The 21,820-nt window shown below is 36.7% G+C and overlaps 1 protein-coding gene across 1 annotated transcript in view; it reads left to right on the top strand.

Annotated features, from left to right (window-relative positions):
- Window positions 1-21,820, top strand: part of LOC149805354 (dual E2 ubiquitin-conjugating enzyme/E3 ubiquitin-protein ligase BIRC6-like) — a 221,346-nt gene that overhangs the window by 111,907 nt on the left and 87,619 nt on the right. Inside the window, exons 30-34 of the mRNA XM_089949602.1 lie at window positions 2,953-3,111; window positions 5,964-6,213; window positions 13,300-14,083; window positions 15,420-15,547; window positions 16,411-17,351. Of these exons, the coding sequence (XP_089805728.1) occupies window positions 2,953-3,111; window positions 5,964-6,213; window positions 13,300-14,083; window positions 15,420-15,547; window positions 16,411-17,351 (2,262 nt within the window). The remainder of the gene's footprint in view (window positions 1-2,952; window positions 3,112-5,963; window positions 6,214-13,299; window positions 14,084-15,419; window positions 15,548-16,410; window positions 17,352-21,820) is intronic.

Here is a 21,820-nt window from a genome sequence, read left to right as displayed (position 1 = left end):
GGCTAGCGTGGGTACGTGAGAAAGCCTGCCAGTAGCTTCTCGTGGGTCGGTGTTTCTTTCCAGGGTTTTTCTCCACCAGTTATACTGGCTGCCATGTATAGCCTATCTTGTGCCGACAAATGGCATTAAACCCTAGAACAACAACGATAACAACAACAACCATTTATACCTTAGGAGTTGAATTTATGGATATTTTCCAGTTGCAGGTTTTGTAAATATTTGCAATGACATCAGTTATGTGTAAATACATAGGTCCATATATCTCACATTCATGCCTGTACTGTCAGAAACTTGAACAGAACATAACAGGAAGTGCAGAGTCTACCAAAATAAATATATCTGTACATTCATCCACACCTATGTTAACCTCTGTACTGAAGATGTTTACTTTCCTTCCAATTCAATACCCTTTTATCCCACCCTCTTTCAATTTGGAACATGTACCTGTCTTTATCTTTCAAAATATTTGTACTTGTTATTGATATGCATCCGTAGCCAACTTCCATTTGTTTTTGTTTTTCTTGGTCAGAACTTTCACCTTTCACACAGGCAACTTTTTCTTTTCTTTTCATGGCAGCCATACTTGTTGTTACAGTGCTATATTCATTTTGTCCAGATGAGTGCATCTTGTGAGCGTGTTTGACTTGACTTTTATCTGCTTTGCTTGAAATTGTTTTCTGAATTTGAAGTTTGTTTTCATTTGATGTAATTGATGGATCTATACAATGGACATCTGTTTATAACAGACAGCAGTTAGTTTCAAATGCCTATTCAGCATCTACATTGTACTGTCAATAACATAACATTTGTGAGGATCAGGTTTTATGGTTTGGTTAAAAAATAGTTATAGGTACTTCATTTCAGTGACTTGTATTTTTTTAAATAAAAAAATGTAAAATACTGTCCAGTATTGTATATACCTCCATAAATTACCATACCGGTATTGACTTCCACATAAGGGGTCAGAAAACCTACCTCATAATTAGGTCAGTCAGGTAAATTTATATGTATTGCACAATTAGAATAAATGCATTGATTTGTATCAAAGAAAATTATGTCATGCTTATGCAAAATTTTAGAAGCACACCAGCTTAAATCCACTGAAGTAATTTAGACTGCAATTGAGTCTTTCTTTCTTCTTAAAAACCACTATGAAAATAAGGCTCTTGATAGTTAGGGATTATATATTAAAACAAAGCCAATGACAGCTAACAGGCTTTTTTGAAACAAAGCCTCTGTCTTTCAGGATATAAACAGTTCTGTCAAAGTGAGTTGCAGTCTTTCAGCTATCACACTTTTGCTTATAGAGAAACTTAAATCTCCTACTGTAACAGTTGTGGGCTTGCTTGATCAAAGGGAGGCCACTTTTTGTACATTGTTTAAACTCTGTACATGACTTAAAACCCTTAGTGTGAACAGTTTTATGCCAAGAGTTTTATGTCAGCAAATTTTCCAAGGAGAAATTCAGATTGTGCTTTCATGAGTGGTATTGGCCCAGGTGATTGCTGAGTTAAATCAACAGGAGGTCAGTGGGATGTATCATTGACCTGAAAGATAGCTAATGCAAAGTGAATTGTCTCCACACAATTGACCTTGGAGACAGGTAATGAAAAGTGGATTATCTCCACGCGTGACAAAGTGTCACTTCTGACAGATGCATTTAAGTTTGACCTTGAGAAGGTGGGATTGCTGATTGCTTATTCCACTTATATGCATGATTCAGCATATATATGAAATGCAGATGTGCTTGTATATTCCATTTGCTTAATAGAATAATGAATGGTACTTAGTTGAATAAAAAATATAGTAATATTTTTTCATTCATGAAATGGCTGTTTGAATCTCACACAGTAATTGCTTTTGTATTGATCTACCTATTCAGTACAGAATAGTGCCTAATAGTAGATAAAACATTGCCTTTGTGAACTATATATTATGTTGGATATTTCACAGATAAATAGCTAAAATGTTTTTCATTTTTTAATATGCTTGAAAAAGCTCAAATTATGATTGACAATTTTAATTTTCTCAGAACTTTAATACTTTTGCATTTCTCAGATGTTTGTGGACTTCATTACGTTGCATCACACACACACGTTTTTTTGGGTACTAGTTATTTTAAATAGATACAATAAGTACATTGTGAAATAAAGGACACACATCATTAATAATTTGTATTTATTACCTTAGCATTGGTTAGAGTGATTACATAAGGACAGATGTTTTAAGTTCAACAAATTATGTGTGTAAATTAAATTGTAATGATTAAATTTTCCATTTTTTTCTCATCTTTCATAGATTTCATGATATTATGTTTCTCATCACTGTAAGTACCATTGGAATTAAAACAAAGAAAACTGAATGAGGTGCTACCATTGCATGTGGTGGCCTGGGTTTTGGTGTGGGGGTTGCTTCTTGAATTTAAGTTTCATTCATATTATGTTGTCACTTTAAATTCATGATCTAGCTTGCGCATGAAAACCATGTAAATTGGTATCCCACAAATAATAACGAATTCACAGTATTATAAAAGACTAATGTCTGTAAAGGACAAAATTTAGTATCCTCTAGGGACAAGTTTTTATTTATTTATGACAGTCAGCTATATATTAAGACTGTGGTGGTAAAATATGCTGCCTGTTTGAATTTGAACTTCATTTTAATATGCCTTTTAAATGTGATGAAAATTTTGTCTGATTTCCTTGAAACAATCCTCATAGTAATGAAAAACAACTGTATTGTAGAGAAATGGATAAATGAGAAACTTTACAATAAATGAAAACATTAAAAATATTTAGATAAAGAAATACATGAAAAACATCATTAAGATTAAAATATAACATGCTAATAGAACACATGAAAATATTATGCTTAGATAAAAAAAAATAGCTTTTTGTTAGCCCAGTTTCTGTTATATATAGAATAATAATAATATATGTGATCATGTGGTAGGTGAGAGACTGTACCCTGTCCTTGACAGCCTGATGGAAGATGAGGCATCAGTAGCAGAAGGGCAGACAGTGGGAGAGACAGATGACATCCTACAGCAGAGTGGCAGCCTGCCCACCTTTGAGGAGTCAGATCTAAGTAACGGAAATGGGAGCAGTGGAGGTGAGGATCAAGTTATAAAAAACACAAAGATAACAAAATCCTCAACAGATCATGATATGTCATGCCAAAAAATGTGGACTCCCAAACCCCACAGCATGGTCATGTTTCTAAAGACGATATTTAATGTAAAGCTCCAAGCACCTTAAAGCTTTTGTGTTTACTAAATTTTCAGTACTTATTTAGTCAAATCAGACATAGTTAACAAAAAATATTTGATGAGCTCTATTGTAAGAATGAATGTTGCAATGTTTAATGATAGATTGGTTTTCAACTGAAAATCCCACAGACAGCTGATGATAAGTTCTTTAACTAAGCATGTATTGATTTGTTTGATCTATTTTGTCAATTGATACATAAGATAAACAGTTTATTTTGTTCATGTTCTTTACCATGGACAAAAAATCATTAGGTCAGTTTTGCAACATATTCACTGTGAAGGAGGTATCAAATTCTATAGGATTTTTATTTTTATTTTGCTCTTATGAGTGAGGAAAGGTTATACAATAGCCTCAGCAATGGTTCACCGTCTGAACGTATAAAAGCATATACATTTATACAGCATCACTGGATCATTAGCATTCTTTCATCCTAGATTCCAGGAAACAGTTTAGAATCGGTTTCATAGCAACCACCCCACGGGGAGGGTCCAGTTTTGTACATCTAGTACATTATTTTCCCATTTTTGATTAATTTTGGTTTGATTAGGTGTTTTATGGCAAAGGAACGCAAGTAGCTTACTTAGTGCTGAGGCAATAGAGTAATGGTTCTTGCCCAAGTACATACCATAATAGCTTACCCAGACTTTTCATGTGGTAGAATTTGGACCTGCATGTTTTGGTCACGAGTTGGTGAAGATTTTGCCTTCGGTTAATTTGGACTCTTTTTGCATACTGTTGTACCTAGAATCGTGAAACTTTATGAGGGGATGCATCACAAAAGTAGGTCAGTTTGACTCGTATTTAATGTGCTGCTCAAATTTTCTAATATGTTTTGCAGGCTCTATTCATGTGAAAATCATCAATTAGATGGTTGTATGTGTCTCTGTTTTAATACCATGCCCCTACAACTTAAGTTCCCTCGGACCTACATTTTACATGTTATTGCTTTAGGTTAGGTTTTTGTTAACTTATTATCACAGGTATTTTGCCTACTGTACAATTTGTAATTGTGAATGTAGGTCATTCTAACTCAGTATTTCTTGTTTCACAGACCTTAGTTCAGCTTTGTGTTTAATTGATCATGCTAGATTAATATAAATGCATGCATCACTATTAGTACCACACTCAAGGATAATTTTTGAACAGTACAAATTTGGGGCTCTTATCCCTCAAATAGGAATTTCTTTTTGGCAAAATGAATAATCTAGGAATATTTTAACAACAATGTCTTTGGTTTCTAATCTCCTATCCTTCATCATTTAATATTTTTGCAATTTATTCAAATTTCTCTTTATAGGACATTAAAAATGTAACAATATAAGGGTTGGTGCAAAGAGTAAACCAAAAATAGTTACCTAATTTTGTTCAAGGTTTGTAGAGAAGTTGCCTTTTTAGCTGTACTGATCATAAACCCAGACCTGCCAACCCATAACAATTTGACCAAGACTTACAGAAATGGCCCTTAAAATATTGACTTAAAGAAGCAGAAATATGGAAATACGATTACTGTGTTAATATCCAGATTCTGGCATGTCTTTGTTTGATTCATATCCAGGTTTTGTATTAGATTCAATGGAATTGGTCAGGGAACCCGACTAACTTCACAGGAGTACCACCGAAACTTCAAACTGCACATATTTTTCATGCAAAATGTCTGCATGATGAAGCTATTACTGATAGAATTTCGAAAAACTATCATCCATCATGCTATATATGTTCAAGACAGAAGAGACAGTAGGCCTCTAAAAAGTTTTCATGGTGTAGAAAAATAAAATGAATGTTAAGATTCTTTGAGAAAATAGCAGGCTGAGCAACAAATAGGTTTTTTGGACATCATGTGTTGTTGTTTTTTTGAGTATGTTTCATGGCAGAAGAGCGATTGCCAAGGATTTTATTGACCGTCACAGGGTTTAGAACTGCAGTTTGTCAAACATTACTTGTGGTAATTAAGGTTTAAGTGTACTGTAAAAACTTTTTAGTTGAAGATAGTGCTTACTATCCCTGTATCAGTCTCGAATTACATTTCTGAATTTTTTAAATACGTTTTCCCACTTAAAAGCAGTATATTATGTTTTGTTATACCTTACTGAAAACTGGTCTAACTTACGGAACAAAATCAAGTGCCTAACTGTGAAAGTCTTGTTAGGGTTGGCAGGTCTTTAAACAAGAAGAGTTTTAAAAAAATGTCCTGTTGTCCATCATCTGTTATCCAATGTCGATTTGTCAGACTTTAATTATATAATACTTGCTTTTATTACAAAGATTCCCTCCTCCCATCATACTCAGATGTACTGTTTAATAGGTCTAAGTCCAAAGTGGATGGGATTCAGTTTGACAGACTGGGATCATGTTTTTCAATTCTGGTCGTTCAACTCTAATTGAAAAGGAATAATAATAGCTTGGATTGGAGACTAATACTTCTAGAAAATGAAAGCAATGCAATAGTTGCAGTGAAGTATTACATAATTAAAATTAGTTTTACCCCCTTCCTTCAGCAAAATAAAACCACCTTCATTTTAATGGACAGTTATATATAATATTTAATATATCCTGTGACCAGTGTCCAGTTGATCACAGTACAAAGCCTTTGATCTGCCAGGAATTATTAGGAGAATTTCAATGAGGGTATTGTGTACCCTCTTATCATTTGTCATGCAGGTTTTACATTCTGATAATACCTAATAATAATTACAGAGGAAACGGTCACCCAGACCAAGGATGACATTGGCAAGCTTTCCTTTGAGAAAGAATCTTCTCTGATGGTAGACATGCTGCTAGATGAAGAGGAGTACGATGATGATACCTCAGATAAACTTCATGCCTATGTGACAGGGGAGAGCATTCAGCCTCCTCTACCTCCACCTCCTCAGGTTGTGCAGGTGAAGCCCTGGGGGAATTCCAGCATGAATGGTGGAACATTGGACATGAATAACCCAATATTAATGTAAGTCATTTGAAATTCTTTATATTGAGTCTGGTCTTTTGCATTCAACAGTGAATTTAATACAAATTTCAATCAGATTTTTAAAAATAATTGTAGGATCCATACATTTCAGTAAAACATTTTATGTAAATGAGCAAAATATATACACTTTAGAGATTAAATTGAATAATATTTATGACAAGTGACACTGTAAGCAGATGAAATAAGTTATGGTAAGATTATCTTGCAAAATTTTGAATCGTGCAGTCTATGGAATGAATTTGCTGTCTTGTGTACTTTAAGACGTCTTACTCTCATTGTCTAAGAAAAACTAATGAAATCGACTAGATACCTAAAAATGGTATTGCCATATATAAATTTTTTAAAATATTTGCTACGCACCTGCCATAGAGCAGAACAATATTATGATGTTATCCGTTTGCCCATATATTATATGTATGTTACCAATTTGGTTTCTGCACAATAACTTACATTGTTCACCATTTACAGTTACCATACTTTGTGGATGGTTTGTAATTGGGATAAGGAAAAACCCTGGGGTTAAAAGTTCATAGGTCAAAGTCACTGACTGAAAGAAGAAAAGTAGTTTCTAAGCAATAACTCGAGTTATCCACTGTCTTCAATTAACAGACTTTGTGGATGGCTTGCACTTCAAATTGGGAAGAACCTTATTAATTTCAGGCTCAAAATGTCAAGGTCACCTTGAGTGAAAGAAGAAAAATTATTTTTGCACAATAATTGCTGTTTGCCATCACCAGTTTTTTTACCAAACTTTGTGGATGGCTTGCATCTGATGCTAGGAAGAATCCAGTTGTTTTCGGAGCATGAAGGTCAAAGTTATGGTGACTGAAAGTGGTTTCCACACAGTAAAATTAGTTCTAAATGACACAACTCAACCAAAAATTTCTAATTGACTTGCACTTGGGGTAAAAGAAGAAGGCTATTAATTTGGGGGTCCCAAGGTAACAGTCATGGACTGAAAGAAGAAAAATTGTTTCTGTATAGTAACATTAGTCCTACATAACAGACCTGGCCCAAAATACACTCTGACCTATAAGAAGGTCAAAGAGAAATTGGCTTTTTGTACACCTGAAATGTGTGTGTGTGTGTGTGTGTGTGTGTGTGTGTGTGTCTTATAAACAAGTATATTTGATAGATTATCTTGTATCTAATTGGCTGAGCTTGTTACCACTTCAGAGGCCATATTTCTGATCCAGTTTTGATCAGATTTGGAATGTATGCTCAGTTGATTAAGATCTCAGGTGAGTCTGATAATGAGCAAGATCTATGCATACTAATAAGGTAACCTTGCATCAGATTCGCAGAACTTTTTACCACTCTGGAAGCCATATTTCAGCTACAATGTAAATAACTTGCAATATGGGTTTATATCATTAAGATCTTGGATTTGATATTGAGCAAGATCAATGCATTAGATGAGATAATGTTGCATTACACTGCCTGATCTTGTTGCCACTCTGGAGACCATATTTCCAGTTTTGATCACATGTATTATTATGCTTATTTCTTCAAGATATATGATGAATTCAGAAATGAGTAAGGTCCCTGCATATAATGAAGTGATCTCATATCAGATTGGTTAAACTTATTACTCCTCTGGAAGCCATATTTCTTAACCAATTTTGATCAAGCTTGAAATGTAAATTGATATCCACATCTTGGATGGTTTTAAAAATGAAAAAGATCCATGCATTTTAATGAGACAAACTTGCATCAGATCAGCTGACCTTTGAACCACTCTGTAGGACATGGTTTCTGATCTGATTTTTATCACGCTAGGGATATATGCTTATATCATCAAGATCTTGGATGGGTTCAAAAATAAGTTAGATCCATGCATTTTGATATCAGTGCATGTTATACATTACCTGCTGGTATTGTGTTGCTTACCTTTTCCAGGATGAAATTACCCTTGTCCATATAATAAGAATTCATCTGCCCATGGATGAACCTCCAGACAGAATTTGGGAATAATCCAGAATGGTACACAGACCTCACATTCCTAGTCTGCTGCCCATGTCACATGCATCATAGTCCTTGTCTTTTTTTCTGGATGATGTATGCATTGCATTCAGTGCAGTATCGCTCTGTAGAATTGTTGCCTTCAACTCTAACAAAAATGCGCATTGGTCATTTTAATACAAGTTTCCATAATTCTCAGAAGTTGTACCCTGAGTTCATTTCATTTTTATTCTTTGATTTAAATTATGAGTTTTCTTCAGATAATTTTTGTTAACAATTCAGTAGTGCACTGTTTAATGTTCACCACCTCATGCTTCCTCCCCAGTTACCCAAACACATCCCATGTATGTGTGTATGTGTGTGATTTGTATTATTTATCATATCATTATAATTTGTATTATGTATCTTAATTATTTGTTTTATTCCAGCCCTTTGATGGGTATCACCTCTCTTTCATTGCCAGAACCTTAGAGGCCTCCTTGTCAGACCTTGTTTTAAAATTTTTGTGAACATCAATTGATGTTTTATTATGTTTTACATTGAGACTTGTCTTGCGTGGGGGGGGGGGGACACTCATAGCTTTTGTTTCTGTGTTCAGGATAGACACACACATTTTATTGCATTTTACTGGTTTTATAATTTCCAATACTAAGACCAGTATTACTGTGTTAGTAGCACCTTCCTGACAGGGATTGACACTATTGTCAGAAATTATCAGTAGAATGTGTCCTGTTTTGCCACTTTTTCCCATTGAGTAGCATAGTCAGATCCATCGCTGCTGTTCAAGTTTTGGTGTGTTTCTAGGTCTTGCACCTCTCATTCATCATCTTTATGACCCTTCAGGCATCTCAGACTTTCTTGGCAGGAACTATGGGTAAACAGAGTTTGGGAAATGTGGAAACTGGGCACAAGAAGGCACCTGCCTTTTTTGCTTAGGTTGGAAGCAGATGGTTATCTGCTCTGCTGTCTCTGGTCTGACAAGGTGTGTTACTTCCAAGAACTGTTGTACATGCAGGGGGAGGAGGAACAGGCCTTCCTCCTCATCTTAGCACTTGAGCTTCTGTCTGGGTTCCTCGGAACTAATTAGGGGAAATCTAGCCCTTCTTACACTGCTCCTGTGGCTTAAGCAGTTAGAGCATCTGCCTTGGATACGGAAGGTCGTGGGTGTCAGGATAATCTGACTGGGTGGGACATGATGCTACATGTCTGTGGCATGATGCCCCAGTGCTAGACATCACTATGAACTGCCACACTGCTGACATTGTAGTGATATGACTGAAAAATTGTTAAAGCTACATTAAAATCAAAATCACACACACACACACGCCCTTCTCACACAGACACTCACACACACAAGCTCTTCTCACACAGACACTCCTTGATCTCAGGAGTGTACAGGATCACTTTTTTCATACATATATAAATCCAGAGGAGCATTCGCGAGTGAGGTGTGCCTCCCTGAGAGTGATGAGCAGCACCTACTTCAAGCTCTTATGGGTAGAGAGTGAGGCTCCTCTCCCCAGTGAAGGAGGAGCAGCATTCTCTCGAATGTGGTAGAGGAGTGCTACAATCAGGCTCAGTTTTTTCTGAAGAGTGATCCTCCTACAGAGTAGAGTTGGCTGACGGGTTATCGAACATTGATACCAGCTGGGGAGTGGACAGGATCCTGGCTTAGTTGGAAGGCATTGAGAACCAGTCATGACCTGGTTGTCAGCTCTGTTGCTTCGGGGATCTTTGAACTCTGGTAGACCTGGTTCTCCTTGGAGACTGCACTAGTGTCACCTCAGGTTACTCTTGTGGCAAATGGGAAATCACAAGGGGACCTTCTAACAGTTCAGATTTCTCTGGACCAGACTTTCACCAACACTTGAGTTGATGGGAAAATCAGGACTGGTTTCAAACTGGAGTCCCATGCATTCTCCTGAACTCCACTCCTATCTTTTGATGGACGTGTCATATTTTTGTGTGGCACACTCACTTGGAGCCTGCGGGAGATCGTGGGTTCAGTCCCCGGCCAATTTATACCAAAGACTTACAAAAAGGTACTAACAGCTGTCTCGCTTGGCACTCAGCATTAAGAGGTTAGTGTTAGGACTGGTCGGCCTGGTGTCAGGATAATGTGAATGGGTGGGACATCATGCTACATGTCTGCGGCATGATGCCCCAGTGCTAGACATCACTATAAACTGCCACACTCCAGACATTGTAGCAATATGACTGAAATTTTTTTAAAGCTACATTAAAAATCCAAATCACACACACACTCACTTGGAGCCAGAAGGAGTCATTTTTCAAGGTTCTTGATTCAGAGAAGCATCTGTTTGCCATATAAACAATCTCTAAATGAGAGTGACACAGGAAAAAGTCACTGTCTGATGGTCTTAGGCAACAAAATGTAGTGTACCTCAGGTGTCAAGCCAGCACATATGCCTCTTTTTGTGTGGAGCTTTGAACCTCTTTCCCTTGAGGTGTTCATCCTGAAGGTCAAGTTTTCAAACAAAAGTTGCCACGTGCATTGTTCAGGTCATGATGTTCTCCACATTTCAGGTATATGATCCGAAGATGAGAATTTTTTTTATTGCAGTATGAGACACATTAACTTTAGCTCGTTTTCTTCTCTTTGTTTATGGAGAGGAAAGAATCCTCAGTTTCTGCTATCAAGAGCTACTGGGCATCACTGTCAAACACAGTCAAGTCTTCTAGAGGCCTGGCCATCCATTTGAATTTTTATAGTGCATCCTCACCCACTTATGCCAAATTGGAACCTTTTCATGTGTTGTATACTCATTAGCTGACTATCCCCTATGATAAGATGTAGCTTCAAGAATCTTACCTTGAAGACCATTTTCTTGCTTTCCTTAGCCTCTATGAGACAAAGGAGTGAGCTTCATGCCCAATCTATTGAGAAAGGTTGTCTAAGGCTGAGTGGTAATTTGAGTAACTGTCTCCTTTGCCAGCCAGCTTTCTTAGTGAAAAACCAGCTACCTACAGTAGCATCACTTCCTGCAGAGATCCCCAATCTCAGTCATATCTGTGCTGGGGGTGATTGTTATGCCCAATTAGGGAATTAAGATTCAATTTGGTTGCTTCAAAAAGGGAAAGAAAGTTAAGGAAGCATCTTTTCCTGCCCATAAAGGACTGGGCATTTTGTTGTGTACTGTTTCTTGGTGGATTGTCCAAACAATCAAGAGAGCTTGTTAGTCCTTAACAAACAAAGATCTTTTATTCATGAGGATAAGAGCCCTGACAGTCTGAGCCATTACTATATCATGGATAGATCATTGGAAGATATTGCAAAAGCCACAAATTGACAATTACACATGAGCTTCCCTTCCATTGTACTTTCATTCCTTGGCACACCAGAGTGTAGGCATTTATTCTTTAGGGCCCATAGTTGTGACTAAAAAAGTAGCTGAATAAGATTCTTACTTAAGGACATGTGGAAACATGGTATTCAGTCTGGAAATGGGTTAACATATAATAGAACATATATGGGCTTGGCTGACCAGGATTGGTTGAAAATGTATGTTATTTTTTAGGAAACATAATCTTTTGAGAGCTTATCCTAGTTGTAAGTGAAAAAAATAGAGATGTTGTTTTATTGATGGAATTTCAGTCCTTTAGCAGTCTTTATATTGAAACACTCATCACTGAAATTAGCAGCTGATTCTTTGGTGCAGAATTGAAAGCACAGGTTTCAAACACATGTAGGTCCAGAAAATGCATATCCTTTTCTCTACATAGAAGATGTCATCGAGGTTTCATCTATACTGATGTATAAAGGTTTGATCATGGGCACTCAGATATTTAAAATTTTTAATTTTTAATATCATGGTGTTTGCATAGGCTTACTATGGGAACTGAATTAGTACTGTGAGTCCTTAAATAGTGAATATTCCTGCAGTAAAGGTGAGTACATCCTTGGTAGTTCCAGTTCTTGAGGCCATCAGCCTCCCACTGCACTGGCAAATTTAGCTATGCAGTACCAGCAGCTAGTGTATTACTAATACTAAAATGTTGTTGTTGTTGTAGGGTTTAACGCCATTTTTCAGCACACAATAGGCTATACATGGAGGCCAGTATTGATGGTGGAGGAAGAACCCGGGAAAACCCCGGAAAGAACCACCAACCCACGAGAAGCTACTGGTAGTGTATTACTAATACTACAATGTAGTTTTGAAATGATGTAATACTACCTGTTTGTATTGCCAGATTATCTTTTAACCCTATTCAGAAGACCCATGAGTAGTCCAGTCCTGAAATAGGTGAGGACTATGATGCTTGCACCAGTAACTTGGGCAGGTGACCGGGTCTGTGATATGTTCTGGATTCTTCCAGAATTTTCTGTGTAGGTTCATCTGTGGAAGAATGGTTTTTTATTACATTGATGAGGGTAATTCCATCCCAGTATAGGTAAGCTATGCAATACCGACAGGTAAGTATTACCTCATAAAAATTAGTTCAACCCCACTCCAAATAATACATGTTTTTACACTACAACATAAGTCTGCTTAGTGAAATGGCCAACTGTTAAGATCTGTAATCAGGCGAGCAGCATCAGGCTCTTGTTTGCGGAGAAACTATTTTGCTATGACCAGTGTCCAGTCTGAAATGCGCTGTAATTTGCTTTGCAAAGCACAATTGGATAGTTATCTCTTATTAATTAATCAGTATCTTTTGAGTTTTGTCTTTATCATTCTTTTGTACCTTACATTCCAGATTTTTTCTAGGCATATATCAGCAGTTGTTGGTGAAAATAGGTCTTTGCGGTGTTTCCCTTAATATTTTTAAACCCTTAACAGAGCTTGTGGCCTTAGAAGATTCTTTATCTTTTTTATTTAAGGTCATTCAAGTCATATCACAATCTCTCATAAAGTAAAACCTGTCTTGAAAGATCACTGCCATAGAGAACACAGGTCTTGAAATTTCAGATTGTCAGTGCACATATTTATTTGTTATATATTGTTATGACCTGTCATGAGACACCACCTTGTCTTGAAAGACATAAGTTTTGGCAGAAGGGTGGTGTTTAATGACAGGTTCTACTGTGTAAGTATGTTACTCACCTTTCAGAGAAGTATATATTGCCATTTGTTTTTCCAGGTTGTCAGAGGAGGAAGAAAAGTACAGTAAAACTGTGAAAGCAGTGATTGGGGGAATGGTGAATCAAAAGACAACGGGGGGTATGAGCAGCAGCACAAACTCCCTGCTGTACTCCTCATCAGTGGGACAAGGGCTTTCCACAGCTCTAGATGCAAGACTTGAGATTGGACTAGAGACTCAGCCAGAACTGCGACTGCGTGTAATGCTGTCTCTACAAACAGAAATGCTGCAGAATGCCTTCAGCTCATCACTTCCATCAGCTCCTTTGACTGGACTTGATCAGAATATACCATCCATGGCAGCAACAGATGATGAACTATCTGAGACGCACACAAGTCTGTCCCCCACATCCTCAAATGAAATGCTGAGTAATGCTTTTGATGACTTGTTTGCACAACTCCTCCTTGGGAGGGTCAATCTGGATTCTGTAATTCAGTTGTGGTTAACACTTAATGAGGAGGGTACCCTAGAAGAGGGTGACAGTCAGACCCTGTCTGATTCCAGTAGAGTCCCTCTGATTCCTCTCAGTCTAAACTCTGTGAGCAGTCTGCTGGCCTGTGTGGCAACCATGCCCAGCCTTCCTGTCAGGACATGGGTTCTTGTCTTTCAAAGTCTGACATTGCTGGCCAATCTGAAAATCCCTTGTAGCAGTGATAGGGGAGCTGATACATCCCCCATGGCTAATGCCATGTTGGCAGATAGCAACCTGATCATTGTCATCACAAAGTTCCTCTCTGGGATGTCCAACCTGGGACCCATGTTGTCTGCTGCACAGAGTAACCAGGTGTGTTAATTAAATATAGTCATAAAAATTGTAATTGAAATGATAACTATATTTTGAGTACATTCTGCTGAGGTTGTTTGAAAGATTTTAATGAATGCAAACAAGTGAAGTGCAGAGAGAAGGCCAGAGTTATGATTTTCATACCATTATAGAATAGGTCTTCCATGTGTTTGATGTATGTCTATGAACACAAGCACTCACATGAACACAGCAAAAATACTCTTACTGCAAGACACATAACCAACCTTGAACATGTAATCCAATTGTAATTGGGATGGTACACAGATCAACATATAATTTAATTGTTTTCAAATATTTATTTCCGTTTGTTTTCCACTTAATATTTTTACATATGTACAAGAAACAAGATTGCTATAGTAAATAATTCAGTTTAATTGTTTGTCTGTTAATAATCTGACATTACTGTATCAAAACTTGATGATATGTGTCTTATTGAAACCTCTCAGGTAATATAAACCCCACAGAGATGCCAACCATTCTGGATTTTGCAGAATTATTATGAATTTGTAAATTAAAAAAATTCCTGATCTATATTACATTGACAATGTACCAGAAAATCAAAATTGTATGGATTAAATTTTAAATGGGAACTTTCAATGTGGACACAGGTAAAAGGACTTCATGATCAATATGATAGACTGGTGCATATAATATAGTTTTTCAGTGTAAACAACAATATGTTCATAACAAGAAACCAGTCAGTCAGACTGTAATTATTTGAAAAATGGTGGCAGAGATGAAGAGAAACAAAGGAAAGTAATAATTGATGTGGAAAACTAATGTTCATGGTTAATGTTTAAGGAATTAAAGGTTCTGCAGTTAAAGGAATTAATTTACCTTTCATTAAAATTGAAACTTCATTGTTTTGGAATATGTACAGTATAAATAAACTCATTTTAAATATATTTTGTTATCTATTCCAGATGGTTGCCTAGAGTCTGCAATATTGATGCTTAAATTAATCATGAGCTTGCTTAGGAGTTGGGTCTCTGCACCCTTAGGGAGTAGAGGATCTATAGTTGTACTTTACTAGGCAATTTGTGAAATCACGAGAATTGCAATGGGGAGTTGTTGAATTTGAACCAGTTGAAGAAGCTTCATTAATTGCAAATACAATTAGCAGATATGAATGCTGACTATCATGTAATAAAAATCATCTTCTGTTTGATGCACATTCAGATGTCCAAAATATGAAACTTTAATATGTTATGACTTAATATTGCAAAGAAACTTAACAAAGGTTAACCAAATGACACCAAAGTTATGATTTATTGTTGAAAACAATAATTTGCAGCAATATCTAAATTTTTCCCAGGTTGGCCCATCAGGAACCAAGGCTTTTTATGAGTTTCTGCAGCGGCTTCATGTTAAATGTGCAGACAGAAGTATCCAGAACCTTAAGGAATTAATGCTGAAGTTGGTCTACTCATTAACTGCAGACCGGTGAGGAAGATTAAAAGACTTTTACTATATCATTTTAAAATACTAAATTACATTATTATTCTTCAACATTACATTTTAAAGACAGTAAAACTTGGACTAAGGTGATGTTGAAAACTGTAGCATGTATATGAGTGAAGAGTGTGGTAAGTTTTTCAGAAACATATCTTTATATAGTTGATCTCATATGCTAATATTCAGCTCAGCTCAATTACTTTCTGATATACAAGTACTTGTATCTTTTATCCACTTTCCTTCCTAAGACCTACCATTGTAAAATCAGTGTACATAGTCAAACCTGTCACTAGCAGTCACTCATGGGAAGAGGCAAAAATGGCCATTGTACATGCAGGAGACCTCTGTACTTGTGTGCCTTGTATAATTGGTTTTTGAACAAATGCCATATACTGAATATCATTGGTATTATTGTTATTATAATTATTATTATTATTGTTAGTATATTATTATTAAAATTGTTTTATGTGCATTTTGCAGCAAAATCATAGGTTACGCATATGTTATTCTCTCCCAAATTCATGTTCCACACAAGATTAATGTATCCTGCTCACTTTAATCCTTCCTATAAACAAAATCATCACTGACTTTAAAACTAAACTGATCTTGTTTTGTTAACACTAAAAACAGCATCTGGAGTAGTCAGTTGTTCAGCTTGCCAGGATCATTTGATGTTTAGTATTGTCTGCAGTCAGTATGTTATGTGTTACCATGGAAAGTAGTGTAGAAATTAAGAGTGCTGCACAACAGTGTTCTTTAAGTAAGACTCTTTACATAAGCAGGGTGCATGGTGTTTGTGTGTGTGTGTGTGATATGTTGTCTATAGGTGACTCTTGTTTTTTCATTTTCAGGGGAGCTTTTCAAATTGGTGTTGGTCCCCTAGATGCCCAGTGCAAATTTCTAGATTTTATATTAGATATGTCATATGACAGTGTGGACATAAGTAATGCTATAAGTGTTATAGAATCTGCAAGTGTTTTAGTACATCAACATATACTATGCCAAGAGAAAGTACAGTGTCGCAGTAGTGGTGAAAATTTAATTAATGCAAGATCTTGCTTTGGTGGATTATTTGCAAATCTCTTGCGAGGTGGTGACTGTAGAACTGGTGTAGGGGACACTAGCCGAGACCTTTTGATGTGCAGTCTACTAAAACTTGTGTCCAGGTTAGTCAGTGTTCAGAATTCAGCCCGTGGATCAAGGTCAACAGCCTTAGCCACAGAGGAACGTCCTGTTGGCTGTAGCAACCTTGGGCCAATGACAGATTTCACAAAACTCTCTCAACAGGGGTTGGGAACAGCCACATGCTCAAGCTGTCAGTCAGATGAGGAAAAGTTTGGACAGACAGATGAACAAAAGACAGGGCATTTATCTGGTGTTACAGAACGGGAAGGAAACCATCAAACAGCTTCAGAGCCTCAAGGAACACATTTAGCAGATATAATACTAGGTCATCGGCCAATTATGTGCAATCTGATTCAGGCCTTAAGCTATTGTAACAGTAATACCATGGCAATGATTCTTGGTAGCCGAGGAGTTCCCAATAACATGCAAGAGACATTAGAAGGAGGAGATCCACTGTCTGTAGGAGATGGAATTTACCATATTCTAGTCATGCTTTTTAAAAGATGCACAGATGCCAGGCTTGTATTGGAATCATTATTCCTTTATTTATCTGGAGGATTTTCCACCACCAATGGGTCTTTGGTGTGCCGGCTCTCTGAGCCTCTCCTTTGGTTTATACTTAAGGTTCTGGACAGCACAAGGATGCTCAGTTTGTTCTTTGACATGGGTAAGTTATTGTTTTGGTTATCCTTTCATGTTACCAGCAGTCTTTTAAAGGACCAGTTCCATTTGTTCACCCTAAACAATGTTATTTTCCTAAATGATTATATAACAAATTAAATTGCAGAATTTTAATTATATTCTACAGTTTTGAAATTCATTATTTTGATCTCCACTATCACTCAGATCTAATAAATGTATTATCTATATTCAGATTTCATTTTCAGATACATTACCCAATCATAATATGTTTGTAGAATATCCACTACTTTGTAAATCCAGCCCTCTGAAACAAAGCCAAATGTTAACCGTGTATTTTTGCTTGTTATATCAATACAATTTCCTAAGCAATCTTCTTATCAAGATGGAGTAAGATGATGATTGTCTCCCTTTGGATAGTGGGATTGGTGCCAAATCCAATCGGTCGTCAATTACTACCTATGCTTAAGCCAGGCCAGCACTCTGTCACAAGAGGTTGCCACAAATACTTTTCTTTCTGTTCCTTTTCATCAATTCTTTGGAGGTTTTCCAATCATAGGGAAGTATACTCCATCAATTTTCCTTCTGAAATTCACTCCTTTATCACCATACTCAAATATTTTGCACTTCAGTTATCATTTTACCATGCAATAAACTAAACAGCGCCATCTTAAATACACGCCCTATGGTCATTAGTACAGTGGAACCCCGCTATAACGCGCCCCGCCATAACGCGAATTCGGATATAACGCGGTCGTAGCATGGCTCCCGAAATTTCGTATATTCATTCACACATGGAGAAAAAAAATTTGGAGAAAAGTAAAAAAAAACAAAACAAGAAATTAACTTCATTTTGGGCATGAGATTAGTTGTGACTTTTAAAATAATATGATCGTGGCATGGTTCCTGAAATTTGAAATTCATTTACGTGTATTTTTATCGTACCGTGAAAATATTTGTTTAACGTATGAGAAATAGTGTGTAAAACGTTTATTATAATTTGGTGGAAGAATTCGCGTATGACTTTTAATAATAAACGATCGGAACTTAACAATTTATCCAGGTTCTTTAAGTGATTTTGGAGAAGTGATCGTGTATGAATTCTAAAATAATACGATATATATATAGCGTACGAGAAATAGTGTGTACAGCGCTTGGCTTCTGAAATTTATCAATTTGAACAGGTTGTGGTGAAGCTCCGTATTCTACTCTAGAAGAGAAAACTGGTTTCATTAGGTTTTTGAATTGTTAAGCCGAAGTAAACATTATCGGAAGTGTTACTTATTATGGATCCATGAGTAAAGTCAGTAAATCGTCTTTGTGATTGTCTTCCATGAATTCTGTATACAGTCGTTGCTCAAACAATAGCCGACATGGGCTTCTTATTTAACTGCAATCACAGCCAAGCAGCAGACAAAGCTGTGGTTGATACAAGAGTCGCACAATTTAATAAACATCAAAGTATGAAAGCCGCCAACATGTATGCTGTGCTTGGCGGTGTGATCAAACAACAAACAGTTGAAAGTAAATAATATCCACTTTATTATCTGTAAATTAAAAGGGTATGAAATTGTACATCCGTTCAGCTTAATTTTGTTTTATATAAAAAGTGATTCGTAACCATTGCAGGCCTTCATTACTTAGTTATCGAGCTTTATCTGTGTACGTTGTTTGCTTATATAAAAAAATATTTTACTGTTATGGAAAAGCAAGTTCAAAAACGCAAGTCATTTTCTGCTAAAGAGAAACTGTATGCCCTAGATCAACTAAAGAAGGGCAAACAACAAACTCAGCTTGCCAGAGATCTAGGAATCAGTGAGTCCACTTTGCGAGGGTGGAAAACAGATGAAGGAAAGCTCCGTAGTCTACCCAACATTCTTGAAGAGGAAACTGGTTTACAGCGTAAAAGGGTTAAGTTAGCTAATGACAATGTCCTAGATTCAGCTTTGTACCAATGGTTTGTACAAGCTCGCTCAGAAGGTGTTCCAATTTCTGGCCCAATTCCGAAAGCCCAAGCAGAGAAATTTGATCGCCGTATCAATGGAGATGATTCCAAATTTAAGGCGAGTAATGGCTGGCTAGACAGATTCAAGAAAAGGCACGCTATCAGCCAAGTTCTTGTGTCTGGGGAAATCCGCTCCTCTGACAAAGAGGCTGCCAATTCCTACCCGATTGGGCTTAAAAAGTTGCTGGAGGACGGTTGCTACACAGCCGACCAAGTTTACAACCGCGATGAGACTGGTTTATGTTATAAAATGTTACCCGATCGCACCCTTGCAACCAAGACTGACAGTCACAAACGAGAAGGTTTCAAGAAGAGGAAGGACAGAGTGACTCTCTTATTTTGTGTTAACAAGTCTGGCAGCCACAAAGTCAGACCTCTGATGATTGGAAAATCGAAAGCTCCCAGATGTTTTCATCATGTAAATATGAAGGCACTTCCATTTCAGTACACTAACAGCAAGAATGCTTGGATGAATAGCTCCATATTTGACGACTGGTTTCACAAAACATTCGTTCCAGATGTTCGGGCTCATTTACGAAAACTCAAGCTGGAGGAAAAAGCTCTCCTCCTGCTGGATAATTGCCCTGCCCACCCCCCAGCGGAAAATCTTGTCAGCAGTGATGGCAAGATCAAAGTTTCGTACCTCCCGAAAAACACTACGTCAGAAATCCAGCCACTTGACCAAGGCATAATTTCCGTATTTAAACAAAATTATCGCTGTGAAATGATAAAGGGAATGGTAGCAGATAATAACGCATCCGTCGACACATCATTGGCATTACTCAACTTAAAAGAAGTATGTCACCTTGGAGGTAAAGCCTGGGATGCTATCACTGCACGCTGCATTGAACGATGCTAGATAAAGGGTCTTGGGCCAGCTTTTACGCCCTCGACACAAAATGAAAGTGACGATGAGCTTGAATTTACAGGATTCACTGAAGACGACGTACGTTTAGCAGAAGAAGCACTCAAAAAATACGAGCACAGTCATCATGATATCCTTAACTGGTATTCAGTAGATGACATCTGCCCTATATACGAACACATATCAGATGACGAAATTGTTACAAATGTCAGCAGGAAGAATGAAGCTGCACAATCAGAACCTGAAACCAGTGACAATAATGATAACGATGACGATGGCACCCCAACTCCCCCACCAAAAGTGTCTGAAGCAGTAGTACATTTAGAAGCAAGTTTAAGGTGGCTGGAAACACAAGATGTTGACAGCGTCAAAGTCCTTCAATTAAGAAACATTCTTGACTTTGCTAGAACCCAACAGTTCGTGGCAAAGAAGCAAACGTCATTGGATATATTTTTCAAGAAATGATGAAATTTAAATTTGGAACCACACTGACTTTGCACTTTGCGCAACGATTAATTTAGCAGTTTTCACATGTTTCTTTTGATGTTCACAAAATCTGAAATAAAAGTTATTTGCACGCTGAAATCATGCGTTGATTGTTAATTATTCTTGCAGTTGTCGCATATGATAAAATTTTAGCGGTATGAAATTTGTACAGACACCGTATGTAGACCCGGGAATAGCTGCATGCAATGACCGTACGATATCAGACGGCAAGTAAATGGTTTCAATATTTTGTTCATCCTATATTTTACACGACGAATTCAGACTATTACAAAATTATTGAATATTTTAAATCTGTACGATTTTCAATGAAATTACATCCATTATGGATGAACTGCATGCCACAACGGCACGGTAGCATACAGTGTTGATACACTTTTCATGATATAGCGATAGTCTGGTATTATCGGTCAATCTGTATTATCGTTCAAACAAATAAAAATTAGTAAATGTTTTTAATGCACAGTAATAACCTATAAATATATTAGCCATCGATTATTTTGAATATATCTTAATTAATGCATTCCAGTTAATATTCATCTGATGATAAGCCGACTTTTGATCATTGTACATGTATACACGTATATGTTCTCGGAAAAAAAGTTAAATATTGTAAAACCCCGCATTAACGCAACCCCGCTTTTAACACGATCCGATTTTATGGACCCCGATCATCGCGTTATAGCTGGGTTCCACTGTACTTGCAATTTATCATAGTACATAGTATATTTTTTTTAAATATGGATTCTGAAACAGTTCTTTTGACTATATTATTTGTATTTCATTTGCATTTAAGATGCTTTCAAAATTCCTTTTGTTTTTGTTCCATTTATATTCCATTCACATTTGGAATTCAACTGTCATCTTGTCAGTTTTTATTTCCAGTCTTGAAACTGCATTCAGATTTTGACTTGTCTGCTTTTTTTCATTCATCATTTGCTTTCATTATAATTCTCATTTGAAATGAAAATATATTTACTAAAGTCAGGTTTTCTACTTTGAATAGTGTTAAAGGGGGAGAACTATTACTTTCATATCTTATTAAAAGTATGCAATGATTTAAAAAAAGCAAATGCTTAAAATTCAAAATACAGCATTGAATTTGCAATAAAATGAAACAACT

This window comes from Sinohyriopsis cumingii, chromosome 2, assembly GCF_028554795.1.
Source record: "Sinohyriopsis cumingii isolate HCF-2022 chromosome 2, ASM2855479v2, whole genome shotgun sequence".
Classification (NCBI taxonomy): domain Eukaryota; kingdom Metazoa; phylum Mollusca; class Bivalvia; order Unionida; family Unionidae; genus Sinohyriopsis; species Sinohyriopsis cumingii.
The sequence above is the reverse complement of the archived record's forward strand: the minus strand, read 5'-3'. Positions and strand labels throughout refer to the sequence as shown.